The sequence below is a fragment of the Myxine glutinosa genome, chromosome 6, assembly GCF_964187855.1.
Source record: "Myxine glutinosa chromosome 6, kmMyxGlut1.1, whole genome shotgun sequence".
NCBI classification, from domain to species: Eukaryota; Metazoa; Chordata; class Myxini; order Myxiniformes; family Myxinidae; genus Myxine; species Myxine glutinosa.
Window position 1 is genome coordinate 183,079,406 of NC_136266.1, and position 24,003 is coordinate 183,103,408.

At 48.8% G+C, this 24,003-nt stretch overlaps 1 protein-coding gene across 8 annotated transcripts in view; it reads right to left on the minus strand.

Annotated features, from left to right (window-relative positions):
• Positions 1-24,003, minus strand: part of PRIMPOL (primase and DNA directed polymerase) — a 43,529-nt gene that overhangs the window by 14,487 nt on the left and 5,039 nt on the right. For 4 of the 8 annotated variants that reach the window (XM_068118992.2, XM_068118988.2, XM_068118990.2 and 1 more), the window contains 7 exons: positions 15,638-15,823; positions 14,874-14,998; positions 14,563-14,692; positions 12,160-12,307; positions 6,874-6,979; positions 6,315-6,781; positions 4,197-4,359 (listed from right to left, as the gene is read on the minus strand). In XM_068118992.2, coding sequence (XP_067975093.2) covers positions 4,197-4,359; positions 6,315-6,781; positions 6,874-6,979; positions 12,160-12,307; positions 14,563-14,692; positions 14,874-14,998; positions 15,638-15,787 — 1,289 coding nt within the window. In that variant the 5' untranslated portion in view covers positions 15,788-15,823. The remainder of the gene's footprint in view (positions 1-4,196; positions 4,360-6,314; positions 6,782-6,873; positions 6,980-12,159; positions 12,308-14,562; positions 14,693-14,873; positions 14,999-15,637; positions 15,824-24,003) is intronic. The other 4 variants (XM_078780928.1, XM_078780927.1, XM_078780926.1 and 1 more) reach the window with 3 other exon arrangements.

Here is a 24,003-nt window from a genome sequence, read left to right on the forward strand (position 1 = left end):
TATAACATGCTATCAAAAAAAAGTGGCGCATTCCTTACTTCCGTGGTTGTTAGTACCGTACACCGCTCATCATTGATTCATGAACCATATACCACTTCAATCCATTAACCTTGTACTCACGACATTGGGATTAAAGTGTTATGGTTATATTTACTATATTATTATTATAACTATTATGAAAACGATACGACTGAAACGATGCACTACTGTATTAAGAAACCTGGGCTTAATTTGACCGAAACGGCCCGAAGGTGAGCCATGAAGGCATGAAGCCTAAGGCCTATACGCACCGTTTTGTTGGAAGAGACGTAACGTCTATGCTTTCGATATTTCATTGTCATTTTAACATTTGGTTTGTTTGTGTTCCACACAATGAAAAACCTTAAGGTGGAGCATGGCGATTGTGATATATTACAGGTTCGACGATATGTTAGGCCTGAACGAAATTGGATTCAAAATGCCGGTGTGGAGTCAGCTGACGTACCGCCATAATGACATCAGACGTCATCACATCACCCTGTCATGTGACCAGATCCTCAGCTCTGATTGGTATACGTTTGAGGGGACATACAGACGAACAAACACTGTTCTAGACAGCTTTGCCCTATGGGTATTGAAACAGACTTGGCAGGACTAGATAATTAGGAGCAAAACGTTGTGGCAGCAACTCTGTACCTCAGGTGAAGAGGACAGGTTGTATCACAAGCTATGTACTCGTAAAGAATAAAATAGGGCGAAGTTGATGGCACGCCATCGCAAATCCCCATGCTTTCCACCTAAAGAAAAGGTGAAAGATGGCAAAAAGTTCCACCTGGAATGATTAAATATCAAATTTTGAGTTTAAAAAATTTCCCGTTTTGACACCTGTGACCCTAAGTCCCCACCACCTGGGGCATGAACAGAGGGTCAAATCCAAAACAAATCGTTGCATATTTCATGTGTCCTCCAATGTTGATTGCACATACAAAGTTTCATGAAGAAATGTTTATAAATGTGTCGTAACTGCATTTTTTGGTATCTCACCTTTTGACCCCACCTCAGGGGCAGAGCCAAATAATATACTGCTCTTGCACCTTCTTGCCATGTGGTGATAATAACTGCCAAGTTTGGTGAATTTCGACACAACCATTTAGGAGGAGATAGCGTGACAGACGGACGGACAGAGCCGGTTACAATATCATCCACTCCCTCATCTTTGTGCAGTCAGCCAATCCGACAATGCAATCTTACTTTCAAACTCTGCCCTATAGCTTCTACATCTAGATGTTTACCATCTTTGCCATAAGCTTTCATGTGTTAGCATACAATCATAATCCGTAGGGCATGTTCTGTTACAAAACTACGAGGAAGAGTACCCGTCGCCAGATGGGAAAAATTTCAGTTAATCTATCAATTTTTATTATCTAATAAACTTTTATAAAAAGGTTCATTATGTTTTACTCTTTTTTCACTCAGAGCCAAAGCTCTGAGCTACTTATACCGCCAACCGCAAAATGGTGGTGCAACATGGGGCGGCGGAGGTTCAATTTGGCTAAAAAGAAGGCAAAATATCCTGGTTGCGAAATAAAATTTGGAATCAACATTATGCATGCCGGTTCTCCCGTCATTTCAAAAGTGAATGTTGAGCTTTTCAAACGCAGCATAGGAAACGGCTGCCATAAACGGGAGACAGACAAATGAAACGCACAGACAGGTACCACGGTTCACAATATATAATAGATGAGTTCCCTTCCAAGGAACTTCAACACAGAAACAGATTATTCTGCCCATCAAGTCTGCACAATGGTTGCCAATCTATGACAGTATTTGTATACAGAGTGAAGTCTCATGGAAGAACTAAACACTGAACGGATCAGGACACAACAAGACAAAAGGAACAGTAGTGAGGGGGTTGGGGGTGGCGGGCCACACCAACAGCGGAGTTGAAGGACAAAATAGAAAGACTTAGACAAAAATGTGGTGGGCAAGAATGGGGTGGACAGGATGGATGCAGAAGGAATCTTGTCCTCCCCTCCCACACCCTCCTCATGCCCCTCCTCCCATCCTCTCTCTTCTCTCTCCCCTCCCATCGACCTCTCCACCTTCACTCCACCCACCATACCCCATCCCCTCACTCTCCATCTAAATGGCCATGCTCTATCCTTTTTGAAACGTTGAGCGTCAAGCAAGGAAGCAACACGCACCACATTTAAAGTTTTTCCAACAATAATTAAATCTTAGAAGTACAGAATAGACTGGTCCGTAACAACACGCATTCACAAATACAGTATTACATTCTGCAACATTCGTCGATGTGATCCGTCTGTATGTGCAAACATGTTCTGCAGCGTCCTGAGGTTCACATGATCCAAGTGAGTGAAGGTCATATGGACCATTTGGCCCAAGCAACAGAGGGGCGAGTAAGGCCACGTGGCTTGATGGAGGTCGGAGTCCCCCTCTCCAGTCCCCCGGTCCGAGACACCTGCTCAAGTGGGGGATTTATTAAGAGTAAGGCGAGTTGCACAAATTTCTCTCTGGTTGCCGTTCTCTCTGTAGTTTGCACTCCCTGGTGAGTGCGATTGGGTGCAGTTTCCTGACTGGCATGCTCTCCTTCCTCCCTGGTGCACATATGTATGGATAAAGTATGCTGATGAGCTGACAGTTAAATTTGTGAGCGGACATGTGTGGTATGGCCATGAATGTCTGGCATTGCCTGTTGGCAAGCTTGCAATCTGTGTTGAAGCAACTAGCAGAAGTGGCATGGGGGAAGTTGGAGGTGTGAGACAGATAAATTGTTTGTGCTTTACACTATCCCCTTATTTATGTCAAAAGTTATATTAGTTAGACCACCTTCCCGGCCTTTGGCATACCACGTCTCCAATGTTTAATGGCCATTGTATCCAGGACAAGAGTCCCACTCAGATCAAAGTCTTGGCCTGGTTATACGCAATGTGGTATTTCTCACCATCCCATCCTGTCAATCCATTCTTGCGACACTGGCTCAGTGGCGCCATGGTTAGAGCATCTGTTTTGAGTCTGGGAGGTCTGCGGTTCAAACCTTGGCAGAGTCATACCAAAGACTTTTTAAATGGTGCGTGATGCTTCCTTGCTTGACGCACAGCATTTATTTTTAATATAGTAAGTCGAGGCTCGTATAAGAGCCAACACAGAGAAGATATGATACAGGAAGTGGGAGATAAGAGGGGTAGAGAGAGGGAAGGACAATAACAGTAGTGAACAGGGACATCAGGAGAACTGTGGAAGGGAGAGCAATACAATGGGGTGGGGTACAAGAGATAAACAAGACGGACACTGCAGGGGATTTCAGGAAAGAAAACGGAATTTGAAGGAGGTGGGTTTGGGGTGGATTAAAGGGGGTAGAAAAGATCAAGGTTTTGGATGGGGAAAGATAAGAGATGGTGGTGAACAGCTGTTTGAAAGACCTGAGGGTGGAGTGGGATTGAAGAGAGTGTGGGAGTTTGTTCCAGAAGCGGGAAAAAAGAGGCATGAAAGAATGAAGGTGAGCAGAGAGTCTTGATTTTGGCAGTTTCACCAGAAGAGGGTTGCTGGTAGACTTTGTACATCCTGAAGGAATATTTGGGGGACAGAGCACAGACAGAGCTGGGGGAGCAAGGCCGGAGAGGAGTCGGTAGAAGATAAAAAAGACCGCCCAACATGCCTGCGCTGGGAGAGTGAAAGGTCCTCAGAATCAGTTAAAAATCAATTTAACAGGATAGAGCATGGACAAACAACCACAAGCTGGCAATGCCAGCACAGGCTTTGATGGGCCTACTGGCCTCCCCTATTGTGTCAATTTTGATTACAAGGGAACTCGTAGAACTGGCCTTTCAATTTCCATTTTTAATTCCTCCCAGTTTCACCAATATACGACTCGTGGCAGTTCTTGCACACAGCACAGTACACCACTCCAGGTATATTGCAATCCCATATCATAATTTTCTGCGAATAGTGCACAATATGGCACGGCTACCCCTCCCTCCCGGGATGTCTCCTCTAAGATTATTTAAATATTCACCCTTTCAATGCAGAAATGCATTCATAGAATATCTACTTATTAATCTATCGCCTACTCTCGAGAACCTCATTCAGCAAAAAATAGTTGCACTGATCAAAAATAATAATAATGTGTCAACTGAGGTTCTGAATATGCCATCAACCATTGTAGTTAAAGTCACATTTCCCAAAGCTTCACTCACGGGATGTTACAGACAAGCGATGCAAGGAAGATCATCCTCTCTTCCGACCCAGGTACCACTGATGCAGGAACAAAGGTGTTGTCAGGAGACACAAGAAGGGGTAGATCCTTGCCTCGCTTGCTTGAACCGTACAAGCGGAAATTCCTGTTCCTCGTGTATACCCCTGCACAATGAAACAGCTTCAGAACATCAAGTAGTTAACTACATCAAACTTTTGATATTGTCCTAATCAGAGCATAATGCGTCAGAAGGGAAGGTATTCACTTTCTCCCACCCAATCTCTCCTTCCCCTCCTGTCTCTGTGCGTCTGTCTCTGTGCATCTGTTTCTGTGCGTCTGTCTCTGTGCGTCTGTCTCTGTGCGTCTGTCTCCGTCTCTGTCTGTCTCTCTGTCTGTGTCTGTCTGTCTCTGTCTGTCTCTCAACCACCCTTTCCCTTTATCTCTCGCCTGTCTTTCTCTCTATCTCAAGCTCAACCTAAAAACAGGTTCAGTGCTCCGAAACCCATATCATGACAAGCACTACACTAGGTGGTTTGCCTTTGCCTTAAAAGGAGTAGTCAGGGCAGGACTTTGGAATTTGACCAATGTAGACGATAATTTTTCTCCTCTTTATGACGGACAGGGCGGGATCTTCAACGTCCACCAACTAATGCTAGCAGACAAGACACCGAGCTTAATGTCCATCTGCGGGATGACACACATTGATGTGATGCCCTGGCTATGAAACACAAACCTGGCAAACCCCAGACTAGACAGTTCAAAGGTAAGTTGGTTACACTATCCTGTCTGACATTAAGTTGGTTAAGGCTTCGCAATTTCAAACAGATCATTTGAAAGCTTTTGTATGCACACAGAGTACAAATGCAACCAACCTTTACTATGCCTTATGTATATGTGAAGAAACCGGTGAAAACAAGAAGAAAAAGACATAAAATGTCATAGCCCTCGGGTTTTAGTAATTGTGCTGTCGGGAGGTAAAGGCTGTCAGTCGGCCATCTTTGGTCGGATTGCAAAACAAAATCTTCTGCATGTGTATTGTGTATACTCTCATGTATTGCCTTGGTGCCAAGTTTGAAGAAGATCGGTAAATGCATGTCCAAGAAATGGTTGACAATGTGGTCAATATCAGGTTTTTTTACAACTAAAATGGCCGCCAGTCTACCAGTCGGCCATCTTGGATCTAATCTCGAAAAAAATGAGTGCATATGAAAGCCATCATTCATTATCTGTGTACCAAGTTTGAACATGATCGGTAAATACATGTCTGAGAAATGGCTAAGGACATATTTAATATCAGGTTTCAGTCAGCCATCTTTGATTGCCATCTTTGATTTGACCAAAAAAAAAAAAAAGGTCAGCCATCTTTGATTGCATCAGGAAACAAAATTATGTGCATACGTATGGCATCATGTATCGTCTTTGTACCAAGTATGAACAAAAATCGGTCCATACATCTCCGAGAAATGGTTGCGGACGCAAAGACAAGACCCTATCCATAAGCCCCCGTTTCGGACAAAGTCCAACGGGGCTAATAAAGTATGTCGTTTCAGATTTAAAATTTACTAGGGCATGCCCGTACTATATATATGCCCGTACTATATATATATATCTAAAATTATATCCCCCCCTCTATTTACATGAAATGGTTTGGTCCATTCGCAACGCCAAAGCGAACGGCGAACGGCTTGCGAGTACGGTGACAATCCCCCCCCTCTATTTACATGAAATGGTTTGGTCCATTCGCAACGACCACAGAACCCCCCCCCCCCCCCCCCCTCTATTTACATGAAATGGTTTGGTCCATTCGCAACGCCAAAGCGAACGGCGAACGGCTAAATCGCCATAGCTCGGTAACTACTTGTCCGATTAATTTCAAACCTTGAAAAGGCACATCCTCGGGTCCCCAGCAATATACCTGGCAAGTTTCAAGTATATCGGACCGGTAGTTGTCGAGAAACAGCGGTCACAGACAAACATACATACATACATACAAACATACAAACATACAAACATACACACAGAGATTACTGGAATTATAGATAGATTACATTGTGCTTCAAAACATTTGGGAATCCAGTTATCACAACCATCACTTCTGTTTTTTTCCTCATCCACTCACCCATGTCCACAGCCAGTGTGTCTTTACCATCACGGTCTTTCACCACCAGTACGTGCAGCTCACAATCACGTGAAACACGATTGTCACACGACTTCTCACTGCCCATGGAGAAAAAAGTCCTTTCCTCTTGCTCCATCAGCCGATTCACCTCGTCCTCATCAAACTCATCCCATGCTTGAAATTCCTGCCCCTTTTCACTGGGCTCGTGTGTAACAGCAGTCTTAATCTCTTTAAACCCCTTCTGCTCTCTTGCCAATTCTCTATCGCCTGATGTCCAATCGACGGTTTCATCATCAAATGTGTTCATACTCTCAATGTCATCTTCCTCCAAACTCCCACGCTCTTGCACCACCTTCACCACATTCTGTCGTGTTTCCCCTGCTCGTCCTCCATGGGTTCCGACAACCGGTGAGCATTCACGGCTATCCTGATCAGCTCCGAGTGGCAAACAAACGTCATCGCCAGAGCTGCAACAAAAGAGACAAATATTGCACAAAACAAAATGTCTGCAATATTTCCTAGAAAAATCCAAAAACTTAAATGATCTAAAGTCTCTCACTGGACAAGTGCTTCAGGGTCAGCCTGTCGCTTTGCATCACTGGGACGATTCCTCGATACCCGCACGTCATTCAAAACCGGGCCGAGAAGTTCAGACAGAAAACGGCCTGGGTGATATGGGAAGGAAAGAATATACACTCCACTTAGACTGCATACAATATTACAATCTATAATCAGAATTCCAGGCCCTTCCAATAACATCCCATAACTCATCTTATGGCTCTTCCCTATTTCCATCCTCAAAATGTTTAACATCTCCACTCGATTTGAATATCCATCAAAATGCTGAAATCCACTTTTGGTAGTGGAGATAAATATACTTATCTCTATCTCTTCATTTCTATCTTTTGTATGGCCTAAGATACTGTTGCGGATATGGGATTTGCATCCATCCATATCCGCTTGTAAATATTCCCCTATTTCCTCAATACTTCCCAACTCTCCCCAATCCCCCATTCCCTAGTCCCATTTTCTGTAAACAACACTCTGTAGATCCGACCTCCCCCTATTTCCCCCATTAAATGTCGCATCCAGGTCCACCGCATCTCATGTAAGACAACTATAGGACATCTTGCTAGTTATTCTTAGTCTATGTCAGTTAAGGATTCGTTTCCATTAATTCTGACCCTTCGTTGCACCAGAATGTGATTGTATGGCACCGTTAGGAAGTTTAGGACCTCCCAATACCTCCCCGCAGCTCTTCCTCACAGTTCAGCAACAACAACAACAACAACAACAACAACAACGAGCGCAGGGAGTGCGCGTCCTCACTCCGGCTTGGTTGGTAGGAGTGGTGGGAGGGCACCAGGCCTTCCCAACGAACCACCATCGGACATGTGCTCGACGGGGTTACCAAACAGGGGCTCCCCGTCGGCTCCTCGTCAAGGGCGGAGCCCGGTAACCCCCGCACCCAATGGAAGCGGCGGACCGGCCCCAGTGGGGCGGAACCAACCAGCCGAGGGCGTGTCACTCCCCGCTGAGCATGCGCAGTGAGAGAGCGGTGACGTCAGATGCGCGCCGAGCTGAGAGAAAGCAAGACGTCCCCTCCGAGCGCTGTGACACCTCCCTGCATCTTTGGACTGTGTTTATCCTGTCCCCGAGCCAAGGTGCACCTTGTGCCATCGACCTACCTGTCCCTTCCTGCCATCAATCCCTGTGTAAGTCTACCTTGTCCGTTTGTCCGTGGTCTGTCTGGGCTAAGATAAGACTGTATTTAAGTGCCCATCTCTTCTGTGTCTTTACCTCACTCTGCCTTGTAATCATCCCCCCTTTTCTCCACCACTGTAATTATACCCTCCTCCGGAGGTCTTGAGAACTGTACTGCGTCGTTTCATCTTTCCCAGTCGTCGTGTCCTTTCCATCATTGATTTGGCATAGCGCGATTTGGCCAACGTCTGGGTGAATCGGGTGAGTCGGGAAGGAACGGGGAACAACTGTTCGGCCGCGGTTACCTCCGCTCGGTAAATAACATCCAATCCGCGGTCCGTAACAATACATTTGCAAGTAATCATAGTAGTAATAGTGGAAATAACAAGTCAAGTGAATCCACTTGGATTCCGCCCAGGTTGGCACATGGAAATTATGATGTAGCATAATTATCATCTCGGGTCAAGATTTGAAATTATGCCATGGTTTTTGTAAAATTGCTACTAGTATTCACATTATGTACTTTCACCAAAACATACATCATCATAGAAACATACATAGAATTTGGGTCCTCTGGGTCATTTGGGTCCTCTGGGTCATTTGGGTCATTTGGGTCCTCTGGGTCATTTGGGTCCTCTGGGTCATTTGGGTCCTCTGGGTCATTTGGGTCCTCTGGGTCATTTGGGTCCTCTGGATCATTTGGGTCATTTGGGTCCTCTGGGTCATTTGGGTCCTCTGGGTCATTTGGGTCCTCTGGGTCCTCTGGGTCATTTGGGTCCTCTGGGTCATTTGGGTCCTCTGGGTCCTCTGGGTCCTCTGGGTCATTTGGGTCCTCTGGGTCATTTGGGTCCTCTGGGTCCTCTGGGTCCTCTGGGTCATTTGGGTCCTCTGGGTCCTCTGGGTCATTTGGGTCCTCTGGGTCATTTGGGTCCTCTGGGTCATTTGGGTCCTCTGGGTCATTTGGGTCCTCTGGGTCATTTGGGTCCTCTGGGTCATTTGGGTCCTCTGGGTCATTTGGGTCCTCTGGGTCATTTGGGTCCTCTGGGTCATTTGGGTCCTCTGGGTCATTTGGGTCCTCTGGGTCATTTGGGTCCTCTGGGTCATTTGGGGCCTCTGGGTCATTTGGGGCCTCTGGGTCATTTGGGTCCTCTGGGTCATTTGGGTCCTCTGGGTCCTCTGGGTCCTCTGGGTCCTCTGGGTCATTTGGGTCCTCTGGGTCCTCTGGGTCATTTGGGTCCTCTGGGTCATTTGGGTCCTCTGGGTCATTTGGGTCCTCTGGGTCATTTGGGTCCTCTGGGTCATTTGGGTCCTCTGGGTCATTTGGGTCCTCTGGGTCATTTGGGTCCTCTGGGTCATTTGGGTCCTCTGGGTCATTTGGGTCCTCTGGGTCATTTGGGTCCTCTGGGTCATTTGGGTCCTCTGGGTCATTTGGGTCCTCTGGGTCATTTGGGTCATTTGGGTCCTCTGGGTCATTTGGGTCCTCTGGGTCATTTGGGTCCTCTGGGTCATTTGGGTCCTCTGGGTCATTTGGGTCCTCTGGGTCATTTGGGTCCTCTGGGTCATTTGGGTCCTCTGGGTCATTTGGGTCCTCTGGGTCATTTGGGTCCTCTGGGTCATTTGGGTCCTCTGGGTCATTTGGGTCCTCTGGGTCATTTGGGTCATTTGGGTCCTCTGGTTCATTTGGGTCCTCTGGGTCATTTGGGTCCTCTGGGTCATTTGGGTCCTCTGGGTCATTTGGGTCCTATATTCCTATCCTATAACATATATATCCTATAACCTATCCTATATATATCCTATATCATATAACATATATCCTATATATCCTATAACATAACATATAACAAATATATCCTATATTATGTACTAGCGAGCGGCCGCGTACCAGCCAAAGGGGTAGCCCATGGTTAGCCTAAATATAGATTTGATGACGTCATGTTTACACATCTGAGCGACAGAAACTGGCTACACATCTGAGCGACAGAAACGGAGCTTCACTTTTGGAGAGACAGAAATTCCCAGGCAAACGCTATAACGCACCAGGTTTACAACCTGTGCGTTAATAAGGAGGTTGAGCCTAGTGTTGGCTTAGTGGTTAGGGTGCTGGCTTGGGATCCTAGAATCCTGGGTTCAAATCCCAGTCGATCGCTGAATTAACGCCAGGGGGGGTTGACTCAGCCTGTCATCCTTCCGAGGTCGGCAAATTGAGTACCAGTTCACTGGTAATTCCCTGTGTGTCGCAAGAGGCGACTAACAGGGTTGGCGGCAGGATGGGCATCTGGCCATAAAACATTGCTTCAAAAAGGGGACCACGGTGCCTGGAAAAGGCCAACCCCCGCTCTGTGGGGAAAAATGGCCTCGAAAGGTTGTTACTTACAAGGAGGTTCAATACAGGAGGGGGTGATTAGGCCCATCAAAGCCTGCGCTATGGTTGTTTGTCCGTGCTCTATCCTTTTAAATACTGAACGTTGAGCAAAGAAGCAACACATACCATCTTTAAAGTGTTTGGTATGACTGGGCCAGGCTTGAACCATCAAAATCCCAGACTCAGAGCAGATGTTCTATCCATTATATCACCAAGTCTACCTCCGAGGTGATGAAGCTACCTCCGAGGGCTTTTCACTTACTCACCGCAGGCAGGTTGATGGTCTTTCTGTTTTCTATCAACTCCTCTCCGGCCTTACTCCTCCAGCTCTGTCTGGGCTCTGTCCCCCAAATATTCCTACAGGTCGAATAAGATCTGGCTGCAACCCTCTTATGGTTAAACTGCCAAAATCAAGACCCTCTGCTCACCTTCACTCTTTCATTCCTCTTTTCTCCCACCTCTGGAACAAACCCCCTCACTCTCTTCAATCCCACTCGTCCCTCCAGGTCTTTAAAACAGCTGTTCACCACCATCTCTTATCTTCCCCCATCCAAAACCTTGATCTTTTCTACCCCCGCTAATTTCACCCCAAATCCACTTTTTTGAAATACCAACTTCTTTCCTGGAAGTCCTTGGTGTCCTTGTGTTTATACTTCTCTCCCACACCCCCCTTCCCACGCCGCCTCCCCCCAAGCCCTCTCCTTCCCACACATTCCCGATGTCCCTGCTCTCAAATGTTGTGTTTATGTGCTTCCCCTTCTCTCCCCATCTTGTCTACCGCTCCCCTTTTTATATACTTTGTTTGTTTGTCTGTTTGATTTGTTTGTGTGATAAATGTTAGCTCTTTCACGAGCCTCGATTATGTATACAAAAAAAAAAAAAAAAAAAGTCTGATTGAAGGACTTGTTCCATGTATTAGACTAGTGTGTAATCCTTTCCAGATCAGCAGAGAGATGAAGCTGCTGTCTGCTTAGCAGAAGGTACCACACAATATGCAGCCATCTGCAAAAAGGAAGAAAGGGTTTTCCAGAGCACCGAAGGTCATTTATAGAAATGAGGAACAATATTGGGCCCAACACAGTGCCGATGGGAACTCTAGCCTCCAATGGGAAAGGGAAAGAGTGAGAGTTTGATGGCAACACATTGACCGTGAGAGTGGAGGAAATCAGAAATCGAGGAATCAAGGAAGTCTTCCATGCCACAGGCATGGAGCTTGGCAAGCAAAGCAGGATGCCAGACTGTGCAAAATGGCCGAGATATGTCCAGGAAGATGGTCCTGACCACTTGGCTATGGTTGCGGACTTCCAACCATTGCTGAGAGAGCAACAAAAGTATACTTCAGAGTTGAGTGACTGGGATTGAATCCAATCTGATGGTCAGTTACAAACTTGTGGATAAGGGGCCCCGAGATTATACAGCAGATGATGATGCAGCCTCCCAGCTTCAAGCCTCCAGCTTTCTGGCAGCAATCCTGTGGGAACACGGACTCCAACGGTACTCTCAAAGCAGGAACTGCAGAACCAGGAATGCAACCCGTACGGTAGAAAGAACCCCCCAAAAAACCCACACGTTCCATCCGGCAAGGCATAACTTCAGACACGACCCCTCCGCACGTTCAAGACCGTGGACGAGGCCATCCACTCCGCAAGGCCTGACTGCAGAATGGACCTTCACATTTAGTAATGAATTTTTTTTCAAGTTATCCCACAAGTGAATTTTAAATCATGACTTGGAATAAAAACGTTAAACACGGAGGATATGAGCTTAAAGCTTTCACACCTGCATGACGGTTGTTGCGAAAGGCGGCATCCGGCAAGTGAAAAATGAGGTGCCGGCTGAACTTTGTCGAAGAGCTGGAATCGAGCGAAAGAACATCTCGGCGAGAGATGGGCAGTGAAAAAGTCGTGACCAAGTTCGCACATATGTACTGAAATCGCACAAATATTGGGGAAGTGAATTAGCATTTTACACGCAACTACACAAATGAACATTATTAAAAACATGACTTAAAGTACTTTAAAATTAAAGCTCGTTAAAAACAACTGCAATAATTATCACACTTCCTCCAATGCATCAATATGAAACCAAACAAATGCACGATCATTATTCTTCTTCTTCTTTCTCTTTTACATTTGTGAGGGGTGAGGTCAAATGGGACCAAGCTGCTGCTGCTCGACCTTTTATAAAATACTCCTCAGCTGCCCTGTATACCGAGCCCACGATCTGCACTCTCCGATCATCCCATCTTACCGACATCCCTCCTCACGGAATCCTCCCATCGCAGCCGAGGTCTACCGCTTTTCCTCAGACATTGCTCCCTCAACCCGTCGATTTCCTTTGCCATTCTCTCTCCTCCATCCACACCAGGTGTCCAGCCCACATCAGCCTGCTCTTTACCAACCCCCCCCCCCGCCCCCCCCCCCCCCCCCCCGTCAAGCTCATCTTCCCATTCACCAACTCCCACAGTTTGTCCAACATTCTTCTATCCACTCTCTTCACTCCATCTTCCTGAGCCAGTTGTTTTTGAAGATCTGCAGCATCCGTCGTTGCTTCTCTGTCAGCGCCACCGTCTCCAGATCGTCAAGGTAGGCTGGTTTAACACGAGATCCAAGAACACTCCCTTTCAGATTCCTTGATATTTTGCTGTTTGCCAGGAGTCCCTCCACTTTTCTCCATGCACATGCACCTATCCGTATCTTCCTCCTCACCTCGGTACTCAAACCTGCTTCCCTGTCTCATCTTCTTCCGCTCTAAGTTGATGTTCACTTCCTCTCTCTCTGCTGTCCGATCCACATTACCAGTCTTCTCCAGCCTCATCCTCAATCCATGTCTATCGAGCGCATCCTTCTACTCCTCCAACATCCCCTGCATTTCCTGCATGCACTCCGTCACGATAACTACATCGTCTGCACACATTCTCTTTCTCAGAATGGCTCCATTGCTCACCCTCCTGCTCACCAGTTCCATTCCCATAATAAACAGTAGTGGACCGAGTGAACTTCCCTGTCTCAATCCAATGTTTATGCCGAACTCTTCTGACAACCAATGGAAGAATGAGAGTAAAGGGAGCAAAAAATAGAAACTCAGAAAGAGGTTGGCTTGAGGAGGGTTAATGTGGGTAGAAATATGGTTGTGGATGGGGGGGTGACCTAAGATGGTGGTGAACAGCTGTCTTCAAGCAGTGGAGGAAAGAATGAGATTGAAGAGACGGAATAAGTGGTTCCAGAGATGGGAAGAAAAGAGGACCAAGTAAGTGGAAGGGAGCAGTGAGCCAGTCTACATTTTGGAAGTTTCAGCAGAAGGGGGGGCTCTAGCAGACCACGTGCACCCTGCATAAACCAGGAGAGGGAGGGAGTAGACACATCACGGAAAGTGCAGTGGGTACACAACCAGTAACGAGGCAGGAGAAGACGGAGACCACCGACGTGTCTGCGATGTGAAAGTAACAGGCCCAGAGACTCAGCTTAATTTATGGGAGATTCCAAAGATTTTGCAGACCTTGGTTTCTAGGTCGGCTATAAAGCTGAAGTTTTGGAGCATGCTGAATGGAGAAGGTGGATCAGACTCGGCAACGGTTGCTCGAGTGAGATGTGCATGGAAGAAGTTTCGGGAATTGAGTGGCGTGCTGATGATGAGGGGAGTGTCGTTGAAGCTGAAGGGAAAGGTGTATGCTGCATGTATGAGAAGTGTTATGATTTATGGGAGTGAGACATGGGTAATGAACGTAGAGCAGCAACGAAGGCTGGAAAGGGTGGAAATGCGAATGGTTCGACGGATGTGTGGAGTATCGTTGGAGATGGAGAAAATAGGGCAAAATGGAGAAGATAGTCATGGGGCCTGCAAGGCTAACCCCCACTCTGGCAGGGAAAATGGCCTGAAAGTGCCTGTTGTTGTTGTTGTTGTTGTTGTTGTTGTTGTATAAAGCTGAAATTTTGCATACTGATGTAACTCAAAGCCAATATCCCAGTTGGAATTACAAAACTGTTGGTAAATGTCCATAAAACGAAAATATCCACAAACAAAGGTCAGCCTGTGTAGCCTCGCTCTGCTCACCGAGGATCGTGTGACCAAAGACAATAGGACGTCCCGTGATCTTGCATGGTACAATGTGTAATGTGCACCAATCGGTGCAAAAGGAAATATGTACGTGTTTGTGTTTCCGGTACGTGCGTTCATACACACTTCAATGAGGAGAGAGGTCAAAGCTGGCCCGTCTTTTCCTGGGTTGAATTCATAGTAAAACTCCACATCCAGGTAGAGATTGCAGGGCGATTCCTCTGGGATAACTTCGTAGTAGTGATATGTAACTGTTCTGAAACAAAATGTTGAAAACTCACCACTTTCACTCACATCATTCCTTTCCTAATGAAGTTTCCATGGTGATCTGCAAAAATCTTTCTCCCCAAACACTTGCAAGACAATAAATAAATAAATAAAACCACCAAGAAACAAACAAAAAAACAATAAGGAATATCTCAAAATAATTATGAAACCTTGGACAGGCACAGCGCAGATGGTAGTAATGCCAGAATTCTGCGTACGTTGTCGCTACAAATTTCCTTCCCCCACTGTGTCCCACACTCTCTCCCTCGGGTTCATAAGCAAACACGTGCACACCCTGCACACACACACACACACACACACACACACACACACACACACACACACACACACATACACACACACACACACTTATTATCTAGCATTCAGCAAGCAATTCCCATTCTAGCAAAAAGAAAAACCAAATAAAACAGATGCATACAAATGCAACAGCAGTTATAAACTAGGAAGTCGCTTCATTAGGAAAGGTGATTCAGTTTGAGGAAGTTTGTGATATGATCAGGATCACACTACCAAGGGTGAAGTGAAGTGACGGCGTCTTCTTTATCGGCATTAGCACACAGGTTTCAGCCACATCAATGTCCCTTCTAAAGGTTGACACACTAACATGTGTGTGCCATATGCTTGCAACACATTATATGGCAGCTGTTCCTACATCCAGTTCCATTGGGTTTGGACAGTTTGCATTTAGTATCACGTTCACTACAACCATTCAAACCAATAAAGTGTAAGGTAAGGGACAGAGCGAAACATTTTCACAACATTAGAGAATACTTTAGAAGCACCACAACTGATTCTTCAATTAGAGCCAATCATAGCTCTCCTTTCGTTAACATTTGTACAAAAACAACATCCAATTGCTTTATCTCAGATCATACATGTCTTACCTAACATCTGTATGGCCTGCAAGCCTCACCTGAATGCCACAGTTGAGTTCATAGTGGAGAGCATCAACTAGACGATGGAACTCCTTCCAGGTTGCCAGAGGCAAGTGCAGCTCGGTGAGGTGTGGCAGATAACGCGTATTCAATGGACGGGCACGAAAACGCTCTTCAAGCTGTGTCATACGTTCCAAACGTGAGCTCCATACTGTTGCTTGGAGCTGTGTGTATACACACACACACACACACACACACACACACACACACACACACACACACACACACACACACACACACACACACACACACACACACACACACACACACACACAATGACATTCAAATGTCGACAAAATTGTGCATGCACAAAGGAAACTAAAGGGTTAGAACCCCTGGCCAAGGCACTAATATGGGCACCTGATGGAGTCTTTACCAAGACTTAGCTGCTTTGTAGCCCACTCGCAGAAGCTTGGCACTAACATGGGCACCTGATGGAGTCTTTACCAAGACTTAGCTGCTTTGTAGCCCACTCGCAGGAGCTTGGCCCCATGGCAAAGACCTTGAGCCATGGGGAAAAAAATATATTAAATAGACAGGAGTATGGAGTATGGGGTACTCTCTGCTCCGGAGTATGGAGTACTCTCTGCTCACCTTCACTCCTTCATTCCTCTTTTCTCCCGCCTCTGGAACAAACTCCCTCACTCTCTTTAATCCCACTCCACCCTCCAGGTCTTCAAAACAGCTGTTCACCACAATCTCTTATCTTCCCCCATCCAAAACCTTGATCTTTTCTACCCCTGCTAATTTCACCCCAATTCCACTTTTTTGAAATACCAACTTCTGTCCTGTAAGTCCTTGGTGTCCTTGTGTTTTATACTTCTCCCCCCTTCCCACGCCTCCTCCCCCCAAGCCCTCTCCCTCCCACACATCTCCCTGCTCTCAAATGTTGTGTTTGTGTGCTTCCCCTTCTCTCCCCATCTTGTCTTCCACTCCCTCTTTTGTTATATTTTGTTTGTCTGGTTGATTTGTTTGTGAAATAAATGTTAGCTCTTTCATGAGCCTCGATTCAGTGTACAAAAAAAAAAAAAAATTATCTCTGAAACCGCTCACCCTATCGATGCGAAATTTGACAAATATCATCTAACGGCACTGCTGCATATAGTTTGAAAATGATGATGTCATTGGTCACATGGTTTGGCAGCCAACTTGGATAGAAAAACGAACCTTATCCGATCAACACGAAACTTCACAAACGTGATCCCCTACCCATACAAATGCAGAGTGTACATTTTTTAAGGTCACATGTCATGTGGTTTGGCAGCCATATTAGCCTGAAAGCCAATATTTCAAGAAATCCCTTCTCTGAAACCGCTTCACCGATCGATGTGAAACCTGTCATGGCTGGTGAAAATGTGATACATGAAAACAGCTGAAGGGATTTAAATCAAACTTGTTTATTTTTAGGACAGTGAACGAGGACATCTACTATACCCGTTGTGGGACTATGCGGAGGCATATTGGCGACACTTATTTTCTAACACTACTTTGCTCTTATACTTACAGAAGTCACAATTTGAAGATGTTACTTTTTCACTACATCTGCCTCTCTGCTCATCCCCCATCCCCTTGCCCATCCACAACCTCAATACCTTTTCACCACCCTGTCTCTGCTTCCTTGGGACCCACACTCCCCCACAAATTACCCCTTTTGGTCCCCATAACTTGTACACCAGCCCTCCATGTAAAGCAAGTTCCATTTTGCGAGTGCTCCGCTCCTCGTGTAGTTATTCTTTGTGGCAGTGCTGAAATGGTGAAGCAACAAAAAAGATGGGCGCAACGATCTTTATCCTCTTTTATTGCTTTATAATGTCCTTATCGCTACATGTCCGATTCATAAAACGTCTACCAAGCAAGCAATGACTCAGAGGGTCCAAGGAGTAACAATCTATGACAACGTTTTGCTGACCTTGCCAGTGTGGTGCACACAGGACAACATGACGATACGATGTCATAAAGAACCCAAACAACAGGTACAATGAACTAAAGCAATGTGTTAAATAAGGTGGTGTCAAACGGAGGTAAACTTCTGAAAAACATTTTATACGAACTTTAAAATCCACGGCAGGTTGGACGGAGGTTGTGTTTTCACCGCTGTCTGTTTGTCAACAGGAAATCTCAAAAAGTTGTGACGGGTTTATGGCAAAACTTGCTGGATGAGTTGGTTAGATGACAATGTGAAAAATCAAGATTTGATTTTGGTTCAGGTCTGAATCCAGATCCGGTCGATCGGTGGATACAAAACGTAAACTGTTCACCTGGCGGAGGTGTGCTCTCTCCTGGGTGATGTTTTACTTTTTAATGTTATAAGAAAGTCAGGTTCACTATGTTTTTTCGTTCAAAATTTTGGTAGATTAGCAAAACTATACATTTTTGGAATATTCAGAGCACGAGGAATCCAAAAATTCATGTTTACATTTGCGTAGACACCTTTGCGAAAATGACACTCAGGACAGTGATGAAGATCTGTAAAAGCATGTTCCTGTATGGTATAGACCTCGTAGATCCTGTGTATAGAACATATAGTTCAATCTGATACTACCTATAACTTCCTATAACAACCTATAACTCCAAAGGACTTGCAATATCATGTATTATGTAATACAGTTATATTGTAGGAGCTATGCTCCAACGTAAATCGGAAGAATGGACGCGACAAAAAGCTGGAATTCGTCCGAGTTTCTTTATTAACTCAAATCAACTCGGGTACTCTGAAAAGCCCGTTTATCGGGCAGCAATATATATACACATTATCCCGGAGCGTTTGCCCGGAAAAGGCGAGAGGGGGCGTGCCCAGGCGTCCTGGACGAGGCCTGGCAAGTCGAGAGCGGGCATGCCCAGGTGCGCCTGGGCGTCCCGGACGAGGCCTGGCAAGTCGAGAGCGGGCATGCCCGGGCGTCCTGGACGAGCCCGGCATGGTGATCGCTCCGCGTCCTCGGTAGGTGCAAGGCGATTGTGTATACCCAGCGGTAGCCGCTACACACGTCCCCCCAGAATCGACTTGCACCGGCAGGGTCAATTTAAGGGGGGTCCTGATGACCCGGCCGAAGCGACCCCTGGTGGGTCGTGGGGGGGGGGGGGTCCGGTGTGGTGGTGGGCGGTCGAGTGGGGGGCACCGTGGATGGGGGGGGTGGCCTCGCCACGGCGGAAGGGCCAACCGTGGCGGTTGCTCGATGTCCACGTGCGCCGGCTTGAGGCGGTCCACCGCAATCCGGTCCGACCTGCCGCCGATGTCGATGACGAACGACTTGTCGTCCCGTCGCAGGACCCGGAAGGGCCCGTCGTACGGCGGCCGCAGTGGCCCCCGATGTGCGTCATGACGCACAAAAACGTACTCCGCTGTGCGAAGCGCTGGGGGGACGTAGGACTGGGGGTCACCGTGGTGGGACGTTGGCACGGGGGCAAACCGTCGGGCGGTCTCCTGGAGGTCCGAGCGCTGGTGAGCTGCGGGCCAGGGACTGGTAGCATCGGGCACGAATTCGCACGGGACGCGTAGCGCCTGGCCGTAGACAAGCTCGGCGGTGGACCCCCGGAGGTCCTCCTTGGGGGCCGTGCGGAGGCCCAAAAGGACCCACGGCGGCCGGTCGACCCAACCACCGTCCTGAAGGCCGGCCATGAGCGCGGCCTTCATGGAGCGGTGGAATCGCTCGCACAACCCGTTGGCTTGGGGGTGGTAGGCCGTAGTACGGTGGAGCTTGACCCCCAGGTTGCGGGCGACCGTGCCCCACAGCTCGGAGGTGAACTGCGGTCCGCGGTCCGATGAGATGTCCGCCGGTGCGCCGAAGCGGGCGACCCAGGTGGCGATGAAAGCCTGCGCCACATCGGCGGTGGTGGTGGAGACGAGGGGAACGGCCTCCAGCCACCTGGTGGTCCTGTCCACCATGGTGAGCAGGTGTGTGAAACCCCGTGATGGGGGGAGGGGGCCCACCAGGTCCACGTTGACGTGGTCGAAACGTCGTTCGGGCACGGTGAAAGGTGCCAGCGGGGTCTGGGTGTGTCGGTGGACCTTGGCCTGTTGGCAGGCTGTGCAGGTGCTGGTCCAATCGCGGACGTCCCGTCGAAGGCCGTGCCAGACGAATCGCGCCGACACCAGCTTCTGGGAAGCTTTCCGGCCCGGGTGGGAAAGGCCGTGGAGGGAGGCGAAGATGCGGCGTTGCCAGGTAACGGGCACGATGGGGCGAGGCTGGCCTTGGGAGACGTCGCAGAGCAGGACAGTGTCCGTGAAGGGGATGTTGGCCAGGCGGAGGCCCATGTCCGCCGCCCGGAGGGCTTGCACCGTGGTGTCGGTGGTTTGGTCCGCCGCCATAAGCGTGAAGTCCACGCCGAGGTGGACCGCGTTCGCGCTGGCCCGGGAAAGACAGTCGGCCACGGCGTTGTCTTTGCCGGCGACGTGCCGGATGTCCGTGGTAAACTCCGACACGGTGGAGAGGTGGCGCTGTTGGCGGGCCGACCATGGCTCCGTGACCTTGGCCATTGCGTAAACCAACGGCTTGTGGTCGACGAACGCCGTGAAGGGTTGGCCCTCCAGGAGGTGGCGGAAATGGCGAACGGCCAGGTGTAGACCGAGGAGCTCACGGTCAAACGTGCTATATTTGAGCTCGTTCGGCCGGAGTTGCCGGCTGAAAAAAGCGAGTGGCTGCCAAACCCCGTTCACCCATTGCTCATGTACGGCGCCCACCGCGTAGTCGGAGGCATCCGTGGTGAGGGCGATGGGAGCGTTGAGCACCGGGTGAGCGAGCAGTGTTGCGTCGGTGAGGGCCCGCTTTGAGCTTTTAAAGGCCGCGTCCATTGCTGCGGACCAGACGACGTCGTGCTTGGCTGGCTTGCCCCGGAGGGCTTCGTAGAGGGGCCGCATGAGTTGAGCAGCGCGGGGCACGAAGCGGTGATAGAAATTCACCATTCCCAGGAATTCCTGCAGGGCCTTTATGGAGCGGGGACGCGGAAACGTGGTGATGGCCTCGACCTTGGTTGGCAGCGGCACGGCCCCGTTCTTGGTGATGTGGTGGCCCAACAAATCAACGGCCGTCGTGCCGAAGTGGCATTTAGCCGGGTTGACGATGAGGCCGTGCTCGCTGAGGCACCCGAACAGTGTTCGGAGGTGCTCGGCCCGGGACGTGCTGGCGACGAGGATGTCGTCCAGGTAAACGAAGAGGAACGGCAGGTCACGCAGCACACCGTCCATCAAGCGCTGGAACGCCTGAGCCGCGTTATTGAGGCCAAACGGCATTCGCAGGAATTCGAATAAGCCGAACGGCGTGATGACGGCCATTTTTTGGACGTCGGCCGCCCTGACAGGTACCTGGTGGTATCCCCGTATTAAATCGATCTTTGAAAAAATGACCGTCGTGCCAAACGGGCGGAGAAGTCTTGGATGTGCGGGATCGGATACCTGTCGGGGGTGGTAGCGTCATTAAGGCGGCGGTAGTTGCCACATGGGCGCCAGCCGCCCCCTGGTTTTGGGACGATGTGTAGTGGCGAAGCCCACGCGCTATCGGAGCGCCGCACGATGCCGAGGTGTTCCAAAGCGTCGAACTCGGCTTTGGCCACGGCGAGCTTGGCTGGGTCGAGGCGGCGGGCTCTGGCGTAGACCGGCGGGCCCGTTGTTGGTATGTGGTGCTCGATCCCATGTCGTACTGCGACGGCCGAAAACGTCAGCCACGTGAGGGCCGGGAACTCCGTGAGCAGGCGAGCAAACTCGTTCGCCGCCGGGAGGGCGCATGCCAGCTCGGTCGGAGCGGAGCTGCTCAATGTGCATGCCAGGGAGCTGAAGGTCTCAGCGTTGATGAGGCGACGCCGTTGGACGTCCACCAGCAGTCCGGGCCGTGTGCGCAGAGGAAGTCGGCGCCTAGCAGAGCCATGGGCACGCTTGCGGTTACAAAAGTCCAATTAAAGCGTTGGCCACCGAAGCAGAGGGTGACGTTGCGCGGGCCGAAGGTGCGGATGGCCAATCCGTTGGCCGCAACCAAGGAGGGGCCGCAAACCGCGGACTGCCTGTCCTGATCGGAGGTGGGTATGACGCTCAGTTGGGCGCCGGTGTCACACAGGAAGCGCTGTCCGGACGCTTTGTCCCTGATGAAAAGTAAGTTGCCCGTGTGGCCGGCGCTCATGGCTGGTAATGAACGCCGGCCCGGCCGTTTCCCGGCTTGCCGAAGGTGCACGGGGGTTGGCATGTCCGGGCCTTCTGTCCGAAACCTGGCATGATAATAACACCACGCCTGGTCAGGTGGAGGCCCCGGTCGTCGTGCTGGAGGTGGTCGGCGTGGCGTAGCGGCCGCCAATTGCGTCGGCAGTTTGGTCGTCGACCGTGCCGGGTGCTCGGGCGCCATGGGCATTGCTTCGGACGGCGGTGGGCTCCAGGTCGCTGCTCCAATGCGTTGGCCTGCCGCGGAGATCTTGTCGGCTTCCCTGGCGAGGGCACGGGGATCCGTGATCGTCGTGCTTGCCAGGGCGAGGCGTACCGGGCTAGGCAGCTGACGGAGGAACAGCTCCCGGAACAGGAATGCCGGAGAGTGCTCGCCGAGCAGCGAAAGCATGTAGTCCATTCGCTCGGACGGGCGCGTGTCGCCGAGCTCGTGCAGGTCAAGCAGGCGCCGTGCGCGTTCCGCTGATGAGGGCGAAAGCGTCGAGGGGGAGCTTTTTAATCGCGTCGTATTTGTCAGCGGCTGGCGGGCTCTCGAGGAGGCTCAGGGCGCGGGCCGCGGTGGCGGAGCCGAGCGCTGCTACCACATGGTGGAAGCGGGTGTCGTCGGCCGTGATGCCTCGCAGGGCGAACTGGGAGTCCGCCTGGGCGAACCAAACCGCCGCGTGAGCCTCCCAGAAGGTAGGCAGTTTGAGGGTAACTGCCGTGTCCATGTCAGGTCACCAATGTAGGAGCTATGCTCCAACGTAAATCGGAAGAATGGACGCGACAAAAAGCTGGAATTAGTCCGAGTTTCTTTATTAACTCAAATCAACTCGGGTACTCTGAAAAGCCCGTTTATCGGGCAGCAATATATATACACATTATCCCGGAGCGTTTGCCCGGGAAAGGCGAGAGGGGGCGTGCCCGGGCGTCCTGGACGAGGCCTGGCAAGTCGAGAGCGGGCATGCCCGGGCGCGCCCGGGCGTCCTGGACGAGGCCTGGCAAGTCGAGAGCGGGCATGCCCGGGCGTCCTGGACGAGCCCGGCATGGTGATCGCTCCGCGTCCTCGGTAGGTGCAAGGCGATTGTGTATACCCAGCGGTAGCCGCTACAATATCACAAATATAAAGACAATGGTTTTCAATTATCTTTGTTTGTTGCTTTTCTATAATCCTGAGCACTATTTTGAGGCCTTTATTGGATTCCTTGACCCAGAAAACATAGGATTAGCATATTTAATTAAGTCTCTAGGTTGACTTGAAGCTGAGATCACGCAAAATATGTATTTTATGGCGGCCATTTTCAAAATCCAAAATGGCGGCCATGCAGGTGTCTGTGCAATTGCCAACATTGATTTTCAGATTCTCCATGCTCTGAAGATTCCAAAAATGTACAGGTTTGCTAATCCCAAAATTTTGAAAAATATTATATTTGTTAACATAGTGAACCTGACTATCTTAATCACTGTCCTGAGTGTCATTTTCGCAAAGGTGTCTACGCAAATGTAAACATTAATTTTTGGATTCCTCATGCTCTGAATATTCCAAAAATGTAGAGTTTTGCTAATCTACCAAAATTTTGAACGAAATTATATTTGTTAACATAGTGAACCTGACTATCTTAATCACTGTCCTGAGTGTCATTTTCGCAAAGGTGTCTACGCAAATGTAAACATTAATTTTTGGATTCCTCATGCTCTGAATATTCCAAAAATGTATAGTTTTGCTAATCTACCAAAATTTTGAACAACATTATATTTGTTAACATCGTGAACCTGACTAAATTCTCGAACGGAGGCACAACCGGGTAATGGTAATCATTTAGGGCTAATGGTAATGGTAATCATTTAGGGCTAATGGTAATGGTAATCATTTAGGGCTAATAGTAATGGTAATCATTTAGGGCTAATAGTAATGGTAATCATTTAGGGCTAATGGTAATGGTAATCATTTAGGGCTAATAGTAATGGTAATCATTTAGGGCTAATGGTAATGGTAATCATTTAGGGCTAATGGTAATGGTAATCATTTAGGGCTAATGGTAATGGTAATCATTTCGGGCTAATGGTAATCATTTTGGGCTAATAGTAATCATTTAGGGCTATTAGTAATGGTAATCATTTAAGGCTAATGGTAATGGTAATCATTTAGGGCTAATGGTAATGGTAATCATTTAGGGCTAATGGTAATGGTAATCATTTAGGGCTAATGGTAATGGTAATCAT